The sequence below is a fragment of the Archocentrus centrarchus genome, chromosome 22, assembly GCF_007364275.1.
Source record: "Archocentrus centrarchus isolate MPI-CPG fArcCen1 chromosome 22, fArcCen1, whole genome shotgun sequence".
Taxonomy (NCBI): domain Eukaryota; kingdom Metazoa; phylum Chordata; class Actinopteri; order Cichliformes; family Cichlidae; genus Archocentrus; species Archocentrus centrarchus.
Genome location: NC_044367.1, coordinates 12,119,145 through 12,140,403, shown reverse-complemented (window position 1 = coordinate 12,140,403; position 21,259 = coordinate 12,119,145). Strand labels below are relative to the sequence as shown.

The window sequence follows — 21,259 nt, the reverse complement described above, 5'->3', positions numbered from 1 at the left end:
GCTATAAGACGGAGTCAGTCTGCCACCAGCGTGATATCAGTCTGTAATTGAATGAGGTCAAGTTGGCAATTACGTGCAATCTGTTTCTCATAATCCAGCAATTAACTGTGATAAATCATCAAAAATCACACATCTGTTGCTTTCTACATAGACAGAAATTCACATTTAACGATTGCATTTGTGCTCAGCAACCTTCCTGTTCTACAGGAACATACCCAAAATACAACCAGCTGGCAGCTGAGCCGAGTCACCTGTCTGCATTTATAAATTAGATAGCAGTTATTTGCAATCTTTTGACAATCGCTGAGAGTGATTGCAGTCAATCCAAGTCACACTGCAACCGTTTGCAGAAAGGTTGCCTCCTATCAGCGACCTGTGCAGTTGCCTTGCAATCAGAAGCTGAGCCATTAGCTTGCTCTGAATTAGGAGGCAGCTTGGTCAAGCTAAGTGTGCCCAGTGTTTGGTTTTCAATTTAGCTGATTCAATGCAAGTTTTCTCAGCTAACGGTATCTCAAAATGGTGGTGCGTGACATGAGCCCTCTTGTTCATAGTATTCCCAGAATAGTTTATTTAATAAAATATCGATATTTGGTGTCCCTCTATCGATACAAAATTGCCACACAAAATACAATTCTGTCAATTTCCCCCCCCCACCCCTAATTATTATTGCACTATTATTACTATCTTATCATTTAAAACAAATAATTGCTTCGCTGTGGAATATATTTAATTATAAAATTAATCTTAAATAGGGCACCGGGGGGCTTAGCGGATGAGCACGTGACCATGTATGCCGCGTGGCGGTGCGGGCGGTCCAGGTTCACATCCTGACATGTGGCCATTTACTGCATGTCTTCCCCCATCTTTTGCCCCCACTTTCCTGTCTCTCTCCACTGTACACTATTGATTAAAGCTGTTAAAGGCCAAAAAAAAAGATAAATAGGAATACCCTATAATCACTGAGAATTTATTGTTTGTATACTTTTTCTTCTTTTATCTCTAAGCAACAATGTGACTTGTGTGAAAGCAATGGGATCACATACCCGTGTTACCATCATGATTGATTTTCGATGCACTCACTTTCCCTGCAGCAGTTTAGTTGTTTCCTGCTATCAATTTATAACTGTTAGTGAGGAGGCAGTATCCCCTCCTCGGGGCACAACAGAACCTCGTCTGCCACAGATCGAGCTTGTTAACATTTACCCGGCCGGCCACAGAAACGTCCTGCAGTCCAGCTGGGTCATCTGAGCCACATACGAGCCAACGGTAATTTTGCTTGGCATGGCCGTTACTGTGAGCCCCGAAAAACAAATCGTTGTTGACCGGCACGCCTGTTGAAGCGATCCCTACTGACTGTCGCCCCGGTTTCACCAATGACAACGTGATGCAGAGTGCCCTGTCACGCACCTCGATGGTGTGACTCTGTCGTTTGGGTGGTTTGCTGTCAGAGCAGCATATGATGTCAGCCATTGGAGCTGAGTCCCGTGGACCAAAGAGGTCAAAGGGTAATACTCTGTCATCCTAACACTGGGCTACTGTCAGCCTTAGGTTGTGTGTATTTGTGTGTGTGAACTTGAGAGAGGGATGGTTTATTTGTAGCCTGCAGGAGGGCACAGGGCGGATACAGTCCTCTGCCAGAATCAAACCGGGAACGTTCTCTAGCTCTGGTTTTATTACATCTGGATCGAATAATCTCTCTCCACTCAACAATAACGCTGATACCTTCCAAAACGCCCCCGCCTCTGTTTGCTATCTCACCCAGTGAATCTAAACCAGACCGAGTGTTAGTTTGTGAGTTATTCAATAGTCGTTAATGGACATTTAGCACACACACCTCCTCCAGTTAATGTGCGTGCTGCGTGAGTATTCACCCGCCGCATCTGTCCTCAGAGGTGGAGGACAGTCAATAATAGCTGACCACAGTATAGACCACTGGTTGTTAATTCAGCCTCAGCTTATTTGGGTGGCTATGGCAACAGCAGGCTGGAGTCAGGAGGAGGGGCGGGTGGCGATAGCAGCAGGATCCCCCACACAAACATACATACGCTCAGTAAACTGTAGTGTGTGTGGATTGGGGGGGGTGCTGGTTGAGACGGATATGAGGTAATCTCCCTTGGGTTTTCAGTATGACAATAGCGAAGAGGTTCAATGACAGACACACACTCACACTAGTCTGTTACCGACCGCTGGCTGGTCAGTGACTTCATCTCTGCCAGGCTGTCTGTCAGTCATCTCCTTTGTTCCTGGATGGAGGGATCATCAGACTCAGTTTGGATGCAGCACTAAAAGAACTCTTAACTGTGGGACGTTTTAAATCTCATTTTTGCCTCTAAGTGGATGTTTTTAGCTACTTGTGCAGCTGCTGTTCCTGTGTGCAAATTGTCGCAGGTTTTCAGGAGAGGATTAAACTGCTTTTAATGAGTCAGAGTTTAAATGTAATGTAGCAGCACGAGAGGGAGTTTGTGTTATAACCTGCCGCTGCCGTTGCTGCTTTGCTTTGTTTTCCTTTTGACCAATATGGACATACATCGGTTGCAAGCGCTGCGTTACTGCCTTCCTCAGAGTGTCAGTGACTCAGGATTGTTTTACAGCCACATCGCTGCCAGGTTTGTACTGACACTTTGTTCTACAGTGTGTCTAATCATTTCTACTTCCAGTAAGTGAGCCAGTGGAATTGAACTTAAATGCCAAAGATGGAAAGTAAGAAATAAAAACACTTAAGGATGAGTGAGAAACTCTTAAACACATGTGTGCTTGAAGTCTGATTGTTTGGTCGATGAGGTTTGATTATTATCCGCAAAGAAAGTGCTGCAATATTCCATCAGCACAGGCGGACAAATCTTTCCCTGCTGTATTTTAATCAGAGCTGAAATACTAATCTGTCATCTTAATCTGGCCTCAACAAACTGACACAGAATTGAGGTTATTTTGGATTAGTTATTGCGTGCTGGGATAATTTGATTTTGGTACAAAACTGGAATGAAGCAGCTCTTTGTTTTCACCTTGTGCATCAAAGTGTGAGAAGTTGTGACTGATCTTTTTTTTTGATGACCGTTTGCCTGATTGCAGCTTTTCAGTCAAAGCCAGAGATGCTGCCAGAAAGATGCGGCTCAGTGTGTGACACTGTGCCGAGCATCTTTTTGATTCTAAACACGCTGCAGCTTCACATAGAGCATCTCTGAATAGCAGCGCTCTGTAAGGTCTCTATACATGTTTAATTCACATCAGTATTAAAGACTGCACAGCTTCTGGCTAGAAAGGCAGCCTTTCAGGCCGGTGCCGTTCTCTTTCTCTCTCTCTGTTTTCTCCTGGAGGATGAAAGATAGATGGAAGACATGGAAAAATTGAGGCAAAGGAGATTTGGTCACTGCTGCTGTCCCAAATGAGAGCAGTAGGATCAAACAGCTATGCTCTGTCACAAGGGAGAGGAAGAACCAAAGGGGGGGGGGGGGGGGGGGGGGGGGGTTGATATAAAAATAAAGGACAATGAGGATTTTTATGGCAATATGTGCAGCCGCTGCTTAAAACCGAGCTCCCTTGTAATAGATGCAACTCCTGCTGTGTGTGCTACAACGCTGAACATTGATGTGGGCTGAAAATGCACACCGTATTGTGACTATTCTTCAAAAATCTTCATTAGTTTTGCATGTTTCTCCTGTTTGTACAGTAACGTCTAACTTCACCACGACACACAGGAGTTAGTAGCATGTTGTTGTAACTTTGTTGTTAAATGGATGTTGGCAAGCAGCCTCTATGTGCTTTTCCCCATTCCTCTGGCATTAGTAGTGTGTTATATCCTACCGCCAACCAATAAAAACAAGAGAGAATATTTTTTTTAAAGATTTGTTTTAGCCTTTATTTCTCAATAGGACAGTGGCGCAGACAGGAAAGGAGGGAGAGAGAGCAGGGGAAACAACATGCAGGAAATAGCCCGGGGTGGAATCAGACTCAGGCCGCTGTAGTGGCCTTGTGTCATATGTGTCACCTACTCAACCCAGTGAGCTAAACCAGCACCTGAAACTATATATTTTAAGATAAGAAATAGTTGCATATCTGTTTCCATTTTTTTCTGCTCCAGTATTCTGAAGGTTATATCAAAATTAACCTAAGTGGACAGAGGACTGAAGTGGCAGTTATTGGAAAAAATCTGGGTAGAAACATAAGGACTACACCAAGGACACCAAGTACATAAGATATACAGCAATGTTTTCTATTGTCATATTAAATAAAAAGGATTGTCCTGCATGCATGCATGTAATCACGGAAATGCAGGATTCAAACAGCATCCGCTGCTACTGCAGTGTGTTAGAATTAAAAACAGTGGCGTTCATACAGACTGAACAAGTGGGGCATTTGTCTGAGAACATAAATGTGCTTATGTTCTCAGACAAATGCAGTTTGCATTAATGCCATTAAGAGCACATCACTCTGCTCTGTCTCATTTAGCCTTAGTTGAGGTCCATTTTGCAATATTGCAGCGTATTTGTATATCAGTGGGGCAGGGGTCAGATAAGTACCATGCAGTCTAATAAAAATGGGCACAATGTGGACAACATGATGGGTCAGGGATGTTAAAGCCTATAGATTATGTGAATCGGCTGTGTGCTATTACTGTAAAATAGTCTTAGTTGGCTACTTAGTGGGACTGCGGTGCATTAGCGGAACAGAGTTCAAGAGTCTTTTAAATCCTCTTTATTCTGGTTTTGTGAATATGAAGGCACATTCTGTAATGCTCGATGATGATATCCTTCATATAAAGTCTTGCGCATGTTCATTCACACTGGGTAGTATAACGGGATGTACTTCAGCATATACCATATATTGCAGTGGAAGACTGTTTACTGCACACAAGGACCAACCATTTGTTTTGGGTGCATTCCTTGTATATGTTAAGATATACGAATGTCCAGTTCTGTATTTTTACTCTTGGACTCTGTGAAAGTACTTTACATTTTTCACCTTATTTAATCCTTATTTTTCTTAAACGAGGTCTTGGTGGCACCCCTCTGTCCATCATCTGTTTGTAAGAAGCCAGTTTAGCTCGTCTCCTTTAAGCCACACTTTTTTCATTTGGGCAGGGCTGTTGTGCTCACATATTATTAAGGATATCCACTCTCACTGATATCATACAGAGACAAGAGTAGAAAAAAATGTCTGAAACAGAGTATTTAGGGCAGTCTAAAGCCTGAGCTTCTGACTCACAGGGATTACTTGTGCAAACACTAACCTCATTTTTTAAAACTTTGGCCATATTTGATATGAGCTTCCATATTTATAAGAGCAAATCTGTGACAGCATAAAGGGTCCCTTTAAGAGTTGGATTTGGCATGCTAGTCAAAATGCAGACAGCAAAAAGACTGTAATTATAACTCTGTGACTGTGTGTCACTCTTATTTATTTTTAATGACTGTGCTCCATATAGTTTAGTAGCAGTGTCAGATTACACGCAGCAGTTACTACAACCCCTGCAATCTGGCTTCTATCTCGTATCTCACTGCGTCTTTTAAACAGACTAACTGTGTCTAGTTTGCTGGGTTAACAGTGACCCAACTTCACACTGGTTGTGAGCCATGGAGTTGGCTTGTGCTGTTTTTAGTTCCCCGGGCCTCCTTCCCTGCCTGTGCCTGTGAATGCTACTTTCCCCAATGGAGCAGATTAGAGGTCTTGTACGAGAGTTAAGTCCGGGTTAATTTAGATTTAAGACTGCAGTGAGGTAATGATCAGCCTGCTACGCTCTGCCTCTAATCCAGACAGACCTCTTCCTTCTGTCAGCCAGACCCCTTCACCCACTCAAACACAACACGCACGCACACAGAGGCATCCATTCTCTAATAAATGTATGGCTTTGCCTTGCCCTAAAGCTCTGGGGGTTATAATCCTCATGTTGAGCATAATAATAAAACCAAACTGGATTCTTACTTTACAACCAATCTCTGTGTCCCTGTTTCTGTTGCCGTAAACTGGCCCTTCTCTAAAAATATCTGTTGCTCAATAATGGTTTATGTACAGTACGGCTACCATAATATACTGTGTGTGGGTGTATAATTATGTATTTCTCTTCCTGTTTGGAAAAAAGGGGCAGCACCTCACATCACAGGACAGACTGCCTCAGTCTCAATGAGAAGAAACTGAGAACCGAGTTGGATTTCTGGGTAGTGTGTATCGTGTTAGTTGGCCTGGGTACGTCTCTCTTTATAGTTAGGATTAAACAAATTAGATGGAAAAATTTGCTACAGTAGCTGAATTGTTGGTCTTTGGAGTTTCTGACCTCCCCCACAGCCAAATTTCACATATGGGAGCAAATTCCTCTGCAGGAATAAAACATTTTTCACCTGAGGGCACTGCTATTTATTTCCCAAACATCTCCTAGACACCGACTGTATGTCTTTATTAGGTACAGCACCAACAAGGGATGCATAAAGCTGTGTAATTATCACTTCTGCTGCACATCAAGCCTCTCTGGGTGCTTTTGTCTCTCTCAGCTGGCTTTCGTTGTGCAGGAGGTTATGGGGTTTTTTTTTAAAGCTACTTAATTAGCATGAAATGAAACTCATTAATGGAACAGATTAAGCTGTATTTGTGTAGAGCAACTGTGGCACCTCCAAGTTGCAGTAAATGATAACTGGTGTGATGGTTGTCAGAGTAATTAATTGGGATTTATGGTGACATGAAAAGCTGGGGGAAAGCAGAGGTGTTGAAAATGGCCTTGAGTGTGGTAACATGGCATGTGCCTTCATTGGCCTCCCAAAAAAAAGGTGGATTCTCCTTATATTTAATTAATTTTAGATGAAGGGTTTCCTTTTAAAGGCAAATTCTCTAAGTGGACCAATTATGTGTATGCATCCGTATTATTAAACATCACCAAAGTTTCAGAAGAACCTTAATGAGTCAAAACTTCAAATACACAGTTTTGTTCTGCCTAAATTAAGCATCTGTCTGTAGACAGATTTCATTATGTTTGAGAGGCTCTGCGGATCATCTGCAGAGGAACGTTTATTTGAAGTTTGAGTTTCAGTCACGTTTCAGATTTCATCACAGCACAGAAGCAGCTTTAGTGAAGGTTACAATGATCTTCTTATGGCCTCTGACAGTGGACTCATATCTGTGCTTGTCCTGCTAGACCTCAGTGCAGCGTTCAATACTGTTGACCATAAAATTTTATTATAGAGATTAGAGCATGCCATAGTTATTAAAGATACTGCACTGCAGTGGTTTGAATCATATCTACCTAATAGGATCTCCCTCCCCTCACCCCTAACATGGCAGTTGGCTGCCCCTCCCTGAGCTGGTTCTGCTGGAGGTTTCTTCTTGTTTAAAGGGAGTTTTTCCTTCCCACTGTTACCAAATGTTTGCTCATAGGGAGTTTTCTGATTGTTAAGTTTTCTCTGTATTATTGTAGGGTCTTGACCTTACAATATAAAGAGGCAACTACTGTGATTTGGCTCCATTAAAATAAAATTGAATTGAACTGATTTGAATTAAAGCTTATATTCTATACATTACTTCTTTTTTTTTTTTTTACATAAAGACACTGATTACAGTATAAACACTAACAATAACAGCTTAATGCTGTGTTTTGCTGTAGTTTAACATGGACACTTCTTGCACTTCAAACTGCAGTCCTATCCTGTCATAGATTTTTTTTGTGCATTAGAATATGTAGATCTCTGCTGACAGCCTACTTCTGTGATGCTTCGGTATCCTTTGATAGTGTTTTTGACATTTAGTGTTCACAGAAACAAAGGCCTAACAATCCGATCCACAGTCATGAGCTGGCCGTGCAGGGTCGTGCTCAGTGACTCATCATTTGTTCTATTCGGGTCCCTTCCACTGTGAACCAGCAGGATGAAACAATTACCCCAGATACAAAAGCTAATTGCCATGATAACAGGAGCCCACCCCCTCCCCCCGGTGCTACCCAGAGAGGACGCCTCATGCACCCCACCACCACAACATGTTCCCCGCCTAAAATACATCCCATGAGCTAACCTTTAAGCTGCCAAACCTCAGAGAAATATGAAACTACTGTTTCTAATATGCAAACTCAACACATCATGTATGCACTTAGTATTTTCTGGACATGATCAGTTTGAGGAATCATTTCTGAAAATGGACCGATCTCTGAGGGGAAACGCTCAAATTGTCTAAGTATAGGATTTGTGTGGAGCAGGGTGGGGTAAGGGGGGGTTATATGTGTAATCATGTGTGCAGGGAAGTTCTTTTTAATTCAAAAAAGCCTGGGAGGCTTTTTGTGACATGAGGAAGCGCTCAGTGCAGCTGAAGCCTCAATATCTTTCTTTTTACAAGTTTTTTTTTTTTAAATCACTGCCATTTATACGTCTCTTGTTCTCTTCTGCTATGTTATTCTTTTTCTTCTCACCCCAGCCAGGCTGCCTTTGAGGTGAATTTATTATTCAGCCTCAGCCTACTTATTCCAGAAAAAACAAGGTAAAATGCTCAGATGGGATCTATTGGGCAAATCAAGTCAAATTTTTCCAGGAAAGAACTAGAATAGTACTTTACATTCAGAGTACTTTTTTCTCAGCACCGATACAAATACACTCAGTAACCACTTTACTAGTTATGCCTTGGAGGTACTGGGTTGGACTGCCTTTAGCTTTCAGAACTGCCTTAATTCTTTGTGGCATCGATTCAATAACATGCTGGAAACATTCCTCAGAGATTTTGGTCCATCTTGACATGATGGAAGAAGCCATCAGAAGATGGGGACACTGTGGTCATAAAGGGATGGACATGGTCAGTGACAATACTTAGGTAGGCTGTGGGGTTCAAATCCTCAATTAGTGCTAAGGGGCCTAAAGTGTGCCAAGAAAATACCCCCCACTCCTTTACACCAGCAGTAGCCTGAACCACTGATAACACGGTAGGATGGATCTATGCTCTCATGTTAGTTACACCAAATTCTGACCATATCATCCAAGCGACGCAGCTGAAATTGAGACCAGCCTGTGTGGTACCAACAATCTTGCCACATTCAAAGTCACATCAGTCATTTTTCTTCAGCAGGTCATCTGGGCCATGTCTACATACCTAAATGGTTTGAGTTGCTGCCACGTGATTGGCTGATTCATAAACGAGCAGCTTGACAGGTGCACCTAGTAGAGTGGTCAGTGAGTGTGTATTGACAGTTAATGGAAAATATGACTCTACAGGCCTTTAGCGCAGCATTTTTTAGCTGGATACTTTTATCATTAGCCTGTTGATGTGTTTTAAAAAACATGCAATATTTCTTTTTTATTTATGAGTTGGTAGTAGTCAAGTGCTTATGTATTTTTAAAGATGTAGTCAATAGAATACATAAGAGAGAAAATAGCAGGTTTAAAGCTTCAGACAGCTGGAGTGGCCTGGAGTCTGAAACTGCCCAAATGATCAATCCACTATAGTTCGTGGAAGCTTTTTCCACCTTAGTGAAATTGCTTTCATAATCCATAATCAATGCTTTTCATTTAACCTGCATGTAAAAGGTCACTTGCAATGATGACCCCACAGTGAAATATTACCTGACTCTGCAGGTCCTCTGAGCTCTATGCAGTTGAGAGGAATTAGAGACATTTGTGTTTTTTTTAAATTTTAACATGTCACATAAATACAGTGCAGATGTGACATTTTAAAAAGCAGACTGCTATATAAACAAAAACGACTGCTGCAGCCATATTATATGTCACAAAAATGTGCCAAAATAAAATCAGTCTTTCAGGAACGTACTCTCTGGTCTATGTGGGCTGTCTCTGTTACATAAAATGAGCCTGGCTCCTGCATTATAACTTGCTACTGCCAGCCCAAATTCTCCTTTAATAAACAGTGTGGAAAGAGAATTACCACTGTTTATATTACAGTTTTTGTATGCTACTCTTTGTGTTGTTTAGTCACTTTTCCTTTAGTAATGCTAAGGGAAAATCCCATAGAACATGTAGAAATGTTCACATAGTATGTTACATTTCACCATTCATGGGCAGAAAGATAGCATTGAAGGATTTTCTTTCCTTCTCATATTTCTTGAGGCCTGCATTTAAGATCACAAGTCTGCCTGAATCTCATTATCAAGCACTTTGCAGAGGGATTTTTAGCTCATCCAGTCAAAGGACTGATGATACACCTAATATAGTTTCTTACATATGGATATTTCCATAAAATATCTAATGTAAGTTATTCTTTCCATTAACTTAGCTTTATTATTTGTATAGCACTATTCTTCACACCTGCAAACCAGCCATCCTGTCACAGTCCTGGGTTAGTTGCCCACTGTTTTGAGTTGCGGATCTTGAGGTTATATTGTTTGTATATTCTCTTGTTAAGTAAATTTTGTTCTCAGTTCTTAGTTCTCCCTCTGTGTCTTCCCCCAGTGTAATGTTCCCTTCCCTCTGCTGTCTTGTCTCCCATGTTTTGTTCATTCATGTGTCTATTTCCTGAGTGTCCTGCCTGCCTTGTGTTTCTGTGTCTGGTTTGCTCTCCATCTCTGTGCCCTCGTGTCTGTCTTGTCTCTCTGTGTTTTGTCTTTGGTGGCCCCTCTGTTTAGTCAGTCTCTTCTCCGAACTGTTTATCTTCTGTTTCTGTGTCAAATTCCCATGTCTTAGTCCTGGTCTCTGTGTTTACTTCCTGTTTCACTCTGGTGGGTTTTTGTCTCTTGTACCTTGTTTCTATTTTGACATCTCTCATTTGTCCTGATTTGTTCCCACTGTGTTTCCCACCTTTTTCTTCTTCCTTTATTACCTTGTGTATTTATTGTCTGCGTTTCTCATTGCCCTTTGTTGCATTGTCCCTTATCCACTCTAGGTAGTGTGTTTTCTGGTTCCGAGTTTCCCTGAGATTTGCTTCTGTTAAGCTTTCCAAGTTTCCTTATAGCTAATAAGTAACCAGCAATAAAGCTTAAGTTTAAATTAGTCTTGAGAGTCCTTCATTCGTGTCCACATCCTGCCTGCCACGCTGCCTTACCCTGACACATCCATTTTCTACTGCTTGTATCTTCAGTCTTATTCATTCAGTCACTACCCACAGCTCGTGGCCTTAAATGGGGGTGGTAACGTAGATCGACCGCACCTGCAGCACACACACACACACACACACACACACACAAGTTCCTTTGTCCACAAAGCTTCTTTATAAGTTTTTTTAAAATAAGTATTGCTTTAGTATAACCTTCAGTATTCTGCTGTCCTCTCTACAACTTTGAACATCAGTTTGATTCATCACATTAATTTTAATGTCACTGATTTTGAGATTTAGCAATAGCTGACCTTTTTCAGATTATGCCATATCGCCTGCTCTCCGTTCATCACAAACACATAGTCACGGCCTCTCCTCTGTGTCATCTCTCACTCAGTCATCTTTGTTTTCTGCCTGAAAATCCACCAGGTCGCTTTTTTTAAGGTGAGCTATCGTCCTAGTTTTCAACTTTGAATTTTTATTCTAAGATTCTACTTACAGACCAAAATAATACTTATTCTAGAAAAAAAAACAGCAGTGTTTGCCTGGTCTGCTGTGCTTTTTTCCTTCGCTCACATATGGCACAGACATCCATCCATTTTATATGCACATATATCTTCTTTGCAAGCTAGATGGTCATAGAAACCTGTGCAGTTTTAAAGACAAACAAAAGCAAACCTGTAAATCTTGGGTTTCATGTTTACGTGAAATACCATAATGCTGGTCTGGCTGGTGATAATAACCAAAAATGTACACATTTGACCTATAATTTTAAAACGGACACAAGGACACAGTATGTGTATTGGCTTCTTTGGTCAATAATTTAAGATCCCAGTTTTAATACGCATTCTTCCCTACTGGTTTACCTGCAGGCTGATCATTTAACCTCAAAATGCTGCCTTCATAGTAATTCATTTATATTTTAAGTATATATATATATATATATATATATATATATTCCCCACTCACCCTGCGGGTGTCTTCTCAGGTCCTCTACCAGAGACCTGGAAGCTTGAGGGTATCTTAGCCATTCCCAGGACTGCGCTCTTCTGGACAGAAATCTCAGATGTTGTTCCAGGAATCTGCTGGAGCCACTCTCCCAGTTTAGGGATCACTGCCCCGAGTGTTCCAATTACCACGGGGACCACTGTTGCCTTCACTGTCCACATCCTCTCTAGCGCCTCTCTGAGCCCTTGGTGTTTTTGAGCTTCTCGTGTTCCTTCTTCCTGATGTTGCCATCACTTGGTATTGCAACATCTGTCACTACAGCCTTCTTCCTCTGCACTTGTCCACCACTACTATGTCCGGTTGGTTAGCCATCACCAGTTTGTCCATCTGTATCTGGAAGTCCCACAGGATCTTAGCTTGGTCATTCTCAGCCACTTATGGGGGTGTATCCCATTTTGACCTTGGGACTTCCAGGTCATACTCGGCACAGATGCTCCTGTATACTATGCCAGCCACTTGGTTATTGCGTTCCATGTATGCCCTGCCTGCTAGCATCTTGCACCCTGCTGTTATGTGCTGGATTGTCTCAGGGGCACAGCCTGCACCTGGGGTCTTGCCTGGTGTGGTAGACCCCAGCCTCTATTTTTATGCTCAGAGCTTGTTCCTGTGCTACCATGATTAGTGCCTCCGTGCCGTCTGTCAGTCCAGCTTTGTCCAGCCATTGGTAGGATTTTTCTATATCAGCCACTTCTTCTACCTGCCGGTGGTACATGCCATACAGAGGCCTGTCCTTCCGTGATGGTTCCTGTTCTTTCTCCTCTTCTCGCTCGGGTTTCTGCTGCCCGAGGTACTCAGTAAGCACATGATCCTTTGTGGCCATTTTCCTGATATATTCATGGATCTTTGTTGTTTCATCTAGGATTGTGGTTCTGACACTCACTATTCCTTGGCCTTCTTCCTTTCACTTAGCATAAAGTCTCAGGGTGCTGGATTTGGGGTGAAACCCTCCATTCATGGTAAGGAGCTTTCTTGTCTTGATGGCAGTGACTTCTATTTCCTCCTTTGGCCAGCTTATTATCCCAGCAGGGTAACTGATGACCAGTAGGGCGTAGGTGTTGATAGCCCGGATCTCGTTCTTTCCATTCAGCCGACTCTTCAGGACTTGCCTTACTCTCTGCAGGTACTTGGAGGTTGCAGCTTTCCTAGCAGCCTCTTTATGGTTTCCATTTGCCCTTTGGGATTCCAAGGTACTTGTAGCTGTCCTCAAAGTAATGAGGACTACCTTCCCTCTCTTTGTTAGCGTCTGACCACACTTCTCCAGTACAAATGACATTCCAATGTCATTGCTGTAGATCCTAGTGGTGTGGATCAGTGAATCGATGTCTCGTTCACTCCTGGCATACAGTTTGATATCATCCATGTACAGGAGATGGCTGACAGTTGCTTAATTCAGCAGTTGGTATCCGTAGCCAGTCTTGTTAATAATTTAGCTGAGGGGGTTCAGGCCTATACAGAACAGCAGTGGAGACAGAGCATCTCTTTGGTAAATCCTCAACTTGATGGTGACTTTTGCAATTGGCTTGAAGTTGGCCTCTAGTGTTGTTCTCCACATGCCCATTGAATTCCTCTTGTTAACAGAAGGTTTAAACAACAGGTTGCTGTGCTCACAGCCAGAGTTGTATCCCTGAGATGATCATAGTAAAGATATCCTCTCTCTTTGACATCATGAAGATCTTTAACTAGAAAAAGAAATGTCTGGAAACAAACATTTAGAGTTTGAAGCCTGAGCTTATGTTTACAGGGATTACTTGCACAGAGGCTGAGCTCATTGTTTGAAACTTGTTTAATATGAGCATCTTCTATCAGTCATGTTCTCCATATTGTCCTTTGTCTCTTTGTTCCTTGCCATATGATCTAGAGTGCACCACCCCCCCAAATAGTAGATCACACAGAGAAGCATTCAGCACACTGTCAGAAGTGGTGAAAGCTCCTCTGCGATGGTTCTAATTCACACTTTCATAGCCTAATAGTCCTCCTGTTTTTCCCTTTTTTTTTAAATTAACATCCCATGATGTGTTGATTGAGCAACATACTGTGTGTCAAGATCAACTAGACAAGACAGACAACGCTTTTTTTGACTTGTTAAAGAGAACTGAAACCATCCATACCTCTGGTACAAACTGCTCCAGAAATAGGGTCTGTTTTTGTAAGAAGATCCATCACAGAGATGCAGTCGCCTCCCTCTTCCCCTCCCTGGTTTTCCCCAGTGAGACTGTGGTGGTCTGTCAGGTCTCTGAAGTGGAGAGATGTGTCTGTTATGTGATTAGAGGGTCTGTTAAATGTATTTAGAGGCCCAGGAAACGTGGAGTTTGTACTTATCCCGCATCGTTTTGCATTTAGAATAGCTTCTCCAGATTATAAAGAGTTGACTCTAAGTGTAAACTTGGCTTAGCAGACACTGAATTCATTATATTTTCAAATTAAAACAGTGTATTTGTATCATTTTAAATGCCAAGGAATGTGGAGGTTAAAGAGGAATCACTGCATCATTCATTGTCATCAAATACACAGATAAACCACCTGCCCAGTATTGAGTAGCCCTCATCATGCGCACTGTGGAGTGTGGAAAACATAATTTCAGTTCTCTGCCGGTCTTGTACATTTGGCAACAATTGACAATTAAAGTTGAGTTGAAAACAGCTCTGACCCATCAGGGCATGAATATGGGATCCTTTTGGTCCTCTTGGTTGTGGGCTGAGACCTCTGTTGTTCAGGTTTAAACCCGAACAACAGTGGAGACAGTGGCACAAATTTGTGGCACATTCACTTGGATGCCAGGACTCCTGGTTTTCCCTGGAGATCATTGCAGTGCACTGACACGATGGGTGTTATTCAGTGGTTTCTATTTTAACTGATAAAACTTAAATTTTCTTTACTGAATTGCTTTTTGTTTCAGATTTGTGCTATTTTGGGGAAATTCGTATTTCCGTCATCCCGCTTGAATTTCCTGTTTCATTTTGAAGTTCCTGTTTGTCCCCAGATGGAGAATTTTTTTGTTATGTAACCATTTTCCTGGCATCAGCACTCACTTTTGTCTTAGTTTTACCCAGGCGTGTCACATGGTGATATTGTTCCTGGTTAACTCTGCAGCAGTTGTGCAGTGAGGAGAGATGGATATTTGACAGAAGGAGGGAGGTTGTAACCGTGGGAGTCCGTCTGTCAAGTGAGTTTTAAAGGGTCCTCCCTCAGGAACGACATGATGTGCTGCTCAGTTTGTTCAGACATTTTTGCACTAAAGTGATGCACTCTACACAGCTGTCACGTGTCAAGCAGGTTCTTTTATTTTGACATTCTTATATAAAAGGTTTCTAATGGATCGGAAAATATTTTGATTATATTTTACAACACTGAGAATATTTCTTATTGTCACAACATATTTACCAGAAAACATCACTTACTTCTTTGAATTGGAGTACATTTTCTGAATAATATAGGAGTTTGGTGCATGGGTGAATCCAATAGAAACGCTGCTATCTCATCACTGCTGAGTTATTTGAGGCTGTTCAGACAACCACAGGGGAACCGGAGAGCAGCTGATTGCAGGAAAGTAAGAGGAAGCCGGCTGAGACCGAACGTTGTGTTAGTGCTGCTCTGGGGGGTCTCTCAGGTGTCATGCTGCCTTCCTCCTGCAGAGCTGCACATTGACGGAAAGGTTGTCAGAGGAGGGACGCATATGTTGGCATTTCATTGCTGAGGTCCTCGGGGCCTTGGAAAAAACCACAGCTCCTAATGAATGCTGTGAAAGGCAACCTCATGTATCTCCTTAGTTATCTGTCATATTTAGTAGTAATTTAATTGTTGTAAAGTACCCTGTCTATAACATTATGCCATATAATCTATTTCAGTTCAGCGACACTTTTAAATAGGGAACACATCTGATTATTTTTGTGATTCTTTGTCTATTTTTTGTACTCTGAGTCATTCGAAAGTCTCATATTATTGTCTATGTTAATATAGAATTATATATTATTTAATTGTATTAAATCACATCCAGATGGCAGCAGATCATGACAAACAGTAAACCTAAAAGCAGCAACAGTTTTTTCATCAATCCATTTTTTTTTTTTTTGAAAGGACAAAAGAGGCTGGCGCACGCTGAATAATTCACAGCCTTTAATTGTGAGCAGCTGTGTCAGGGGCTGAGAACGTCGACGTTATTGCCGATTGATCCACTTGCCGGTCAAAGGTTGAGTGCCATTGAATGACAAGCTGTATTTAGTGTCACCCATAGACTGTATATAAAAGATGGGCATAGCCAACATGATAAGCTATTTCTGAAATTAGATATTATGAGCAAGGGGGTCAATCTGACTGAGAAGCAGGTCATACAGCAGGAACTGATCAACCACCAAGTAGCCGCTCGTTAAAGCATACGCTGCTTTATTGTGTGTCTTCTGAATGAAGCCATGTTATGTTGTATTAAATTAGACTTAAAACTAATGATTGAGATGATAAACTGATTAAGGAAATGTTTACTGAGTTCATACATCAAGTGAGAACCAGGGTCATTTTTCAATAAACTTCTCCACAGTCCGATTTATTTTACAGCTGTAGAGGTCACCCCCTGCTGGCCATTAGGAATATAGGTTTAAGGCACTTCTGCGTTGGAGTCACTTTTCAGACCCAGATGCAATCAGGGGCCTCTTTTATAAACTGCACGGGCTATGATACCTGTCTGTGATATGTGAGAATTTGCTGATTTCCCTGAAATTCCATGATTTTTCATGAACTGTCGCAGAGATTAAGGTGTGGGAATGGAGGTCACTGTGCACATCAGCAGCACTGTTCAGTTTTCTTTCTTCAGCCCTCACACCTTCAGCCTGTTAATGTGAGCCTGCCTTCCAGAGAGCATCGGTCCCTGAGGTGTTAAAATTGAAAATTAGAGACGCAACGACCATCTCGAAGTTCACCTCACCTGTTCTTTTCCTCTCCACTGGCTCGTATGTGCTTCCACGCTGTGGCAATTTTAGCACTTTTAGGAAAACATACTGCTAACGTCACGGCGGTTGCCACACATAAAACGCTGCGTTAAACTTTTGCAGAGCTGCATCTCCTGAAGCTGATAATTTTGTGATGTGACTTGTGTAAACCACATAAGTCAGTGGCCAAATGCGTCTCTGCGTTGAAGTAATTTCTTTTCAGTTCTGTGGTCGTGAACACGGTTATTTAATGCTCACTGGTAGCTGTGTGTCGTCTGACTTTTCATTAGCTTTTTACCAAATGAGTCTCCAGCTGGCAACATGCGTGCCGATCAAACATGTGTTTTTGACACAGTGTGTCATTACCCAGCACACCACACACACACACAGACACACACCCTTCTGCACTGATGCCTCTTTTTTTCTTTTTTGATGAAACTACACCACAGTAAAGCCACAAGGGAAAGGGGAATTTTCCATGGTTTGTAGATTTTAAAAACAGCAATGCACCCTTTACTCAGCACAGGCAATCTGTCAGATTCCTACAGTGGCCAAATGTTAGTCCTTAAGTGGTAACTGAAGAAAGGTGTGGCTCACCAGTCCCTGTGGCCCTCAGTTTGCCAGAAAATTATACAGTAGCTCTGTTTCATTGGTTTTATTTTATTGACTGCCGTCATATTTGCTTTTATGGTCAACACTGACAGTATAAAGGGTAAAATGAAGCGGTTTTTGTATGTGTATATTCCTTTATATTCCCGTTATAGGAAACAGTGTGATGATGTTTACCTGGACTTCTTGTGCTCTCTCCGTCCCTCTTGTCTACTAGTGAACAGAGTATCTGCCAGGCGCGGGCCTCTGTGATGGTCTATGATGACGCCAGTAAGAAATGGGTGCCCATCAAGCCTGGGCAACAGGGCTTCAGCCGCATCAACATCTACCACAACACTGCCAACAACACCTTCAGAGTGGTGGGCGTTAAACTGCAGGACCAGCAGGTGAGAGACGTGCCAACATTCGTGTCGTATAACCCCCAAACAGCTCGAGCTTGAACCACCGAACTTGGTGACTTTTCCTAAAATTTAATTTAATTAATTAATTTAAATTCCTGGAAACAACGTCATAATGAGTCAAGTTCAGTACTTTTGATGTTTCTGTGGTAACGACTTTTTGACAGGCATGGTTTACAAAATTAATGTTATTTACAGATTTTGTTGTTTAATTGCATTTTTATTACATTAACAATATTTTATGTAATTTTACTTTGTTAATTAAAGTAATTAATTAAGGGAACTGATTCAAATGATTTATTCTAATTTGATAACTACATGGAATTATGAATGACAAAATCCAAGATGGTGGATAATATGTTTATCTTGGGTACATTGATCCTCAAACGCCACGACTACCCTGCATGATTTGATTGAAAAACATTCTAATATGAACAAATAAAGCTTTAGTCCATTTTAATGGTATATATTGAAACATACATATTGATAGAAAAATCGCAGATCCAAGATGACAGCAACCATAACGGCAAAGATATTCCTAAAAATACTTTAGAATTTTTTTCTGACAGAAATACTAAAAATATTTTTGAGTGCGTACAATAGACACCGACACTTTATCAGACATGTTTTCTTGGATACTTCTGACTGTTAAGGGAGTATTGTACTATGACAATTTCAACCAATAAAACCATATTGATGACTTCATAATGATGTCATTTTCATTACAACAAAACCAAAGTAATTGTAGTGATTTATTATTGGGAATACATCATTCCCTGAAAATTTGGTGATATTTTAAATAAAACCCAAAACAGCCCAGTCTGGATAGAGTTAGATCACCTTTCTTCTCCATTCTGAAGCTCAGTTTGAACGTGCCTAAATACACTGAGTTGCTGCCATGTGATTGGCTGATTAGATATTTGTGTTAAGAAGCAGTTGTACAGGTGTATCTACTATAATGGCCAGAGAGTGTTTGTAATTTAATTTACTGCTGCTTCTTATACTAAACAAATAGATGCACTATTTTGAACAGGTATTACAGTCTATTCAATCAGTAACTGCTGATGCATATTCAGGTCTATCATCCATTTGATTGACCAGCTAATCAATATAAAACCTGGGAACTTTTATTCAGAGTGCTAACAATTCATCCAGGACAAGACTTCTTGCTTCATGCAGTTGTCATTGTTTACAAATGCACGTACATTTTTTTTTTTATTTTTTATAAAAGCTAAAAAAAACCTCATCAGATAATAGCTGATGGTTTCTAGATTGCATTTCAGAAAATGCCATCCCTCTTTTGCTCTGCACATGCGCTGTTTAACTGCATGCAACTAACACCTGCTGACGCATAATTGGTCAGAATTCAAACTACAAATACACATCAAACCAGAGAGCTTCAGGTACAAAAAAATCTTGTCCCTTTCTCACAGGTTCTACATATTCATATGCATTATAAAGATCCCATTCTTTTATTGGGTTCTTAATAAACTCAATCAATAGTAATTGCTTCAGAAATAAGGTCCCATTTAAAAAACAAGCACTTATAAAATAAAAAATATAACAGTATAACAGTTTTGTCCTACAAAGAGACAGCTGTACGGCTCAGACATTAGTCCACAGTGATTACGTTTTCATAGTAATTAAGCCTGCAAGAATATTATACATAACATTTCTTAGTATGGTTTCCCTTGCACTATAACTTCAGTGTTTAATCACCATTATAAGCTTGGAGCATCAAGTCCCTGTAAGCTTGCTTTTCTGTAGTTTGGCCACAAGTGTGCAGTATAGAGAGACAAACACCGTGCAGGATTGCGCAGCAGTTTCTTCTTCATCTGTCATTTGATATGGAATAAAATGCCTGAGATGTGTGATCTTGTTAAAGACACTCAGATTATTACCAGACAATTTAAAATCAGAAAGTCTCGGGTATTTTTCAGCTTAAGTTCAATAGATCATAATAACTCTTCCTGGAATTATATTGGATATTGTGCTGCATATTTTACACAGAGGGAGCAGCTGCAGACCAGCACTACAAGGACATTTGCATAGTTAACATGGTTCGCTAAAGTTTTAACAAAGATGCATTTAGTATTGCAGAAGAGGAAACAGTCCTTCTAGAAGGACTTTGTTTAATACTTTCAGTTCCTCAGTCACATCATCAGTTAAAAGAGAACTGCAGACAAAATAAATATCATTCATATCAATATCAGTATCACCCCAAATTAGACAATAACAACTTTCAGTCTTTAATAGAAGAAGTGATAGGTTTTTGCCTCTATATTTGTTTACAGTTTCCTACACACACACACATGCGCGCACTGCTCAAAAAAAAAAAAAATTTAAAGGAACACTCTTTATTCAGAGTATAGCATTAGGGAAATTAAACTTCTGGGATGCTGATGTGGTCAGTCAAGTAGCAGAGAAGGTTGTTAGCCAATTTAATCATCCCTGATCCAGATCTGGGATCATCTCATTAGGAGCACACCCTGATGTTGTCTGGCATGCATACAAGCACGTGGGGGACGTACAAATTACTGAGTACCATTTTGAGTTACTCCAGTGAAATGCGGCATCCTTTGTTTCACTTTGATTTTCGGGGTGTCTTTGAATTCAGCCCTCTGTAGATCGATAATTTTCATTTCCATCAAACAATGTGGCATCCTTTCATTCCTAACACATTACTCAGTCCGTATCAGTATAGATATCCAGCAGGGTTTTTTCCCATTGAAGTCTAATGTGTTTTCAAGGTGTTCCTTAAATTGTTTTGAGCAGTGTTTATACACAAGTCAGCAGAATTCCTCATAAAACATTTTCACTATATGCTGGCTGTGACTCTGTACATTATCCAAACTGCCAACCTCACCAGCTTTGTCCTCATTGATTGATAAAAAGAGAATGAACAGATGACACCGAGTTGATAGCTGTGGATCATAATGCCAATAAAGTACTTTACAAACTAACAACATAGTTATTCCAGCAAGGATGAACTCTTTATAATGTTAGTGGGGCTTACTGCCTTCATACAAAGCAGATAGGTGTATATTACTTAAGGATTTTGCAGGCATATGTACATGTTCAGCATTACTGAATGCTCATGTGCTCATCACACCCATCCACTTTCTGTTGAAACCCCATGGGAGGGAGGGAGGGAGGGAGGGAGGGTGGCCCTAAAAGAGGAGCTGATAAAGCTTTTTCAGCCAGGATGAATTGAAGGGCTTCACCAAGGCCAGCATAAGATAAATAAATTGAATTCTAAGTCATGCAAAAGTACGCTAGTAGAGTCCAGTAATAAAACATCAGGAGCTGGAAATTAGAGTAATAGGTCCCTTTGAACAATAATAAGTTATAACCTTGTCAGAACTGAGCCTTTTGATTGGC

At 41.0% G+C, this 21,259-nt stretch overlaps 1 protein-coding gene across 2 annotated transcripts in view; it reads left to right on the top strand.

Annotated features, from left to right (window-relative positions):
- The first annotated feature begins 2,477 nt into the window (after nt 1–2,477).
- evla (Enah/Vasp-like a) overlaps nt 2,478–21,259 on the top strand; it is a 32,216-nt gene continuing 13,434 nt past the window's right edge. For both annotated transcript variants that reach the window (XM_030718264.1, XM_030718265.1), the window contains exons 1-2: nt 2,478–2,606; nt 17,698–17,866. In XM_030718264.1, the coding sequence (XP_030574124.1) occupies nt 2,518–2,606; nt 17,698–17,866 (258 nt within the window). In that variant the 5' untranslated portion in view covers nt 2,478–2,517. The remainder of the gene's footprint in view (nt 2,607–17,697; nt 17,867–21,259) is intronic.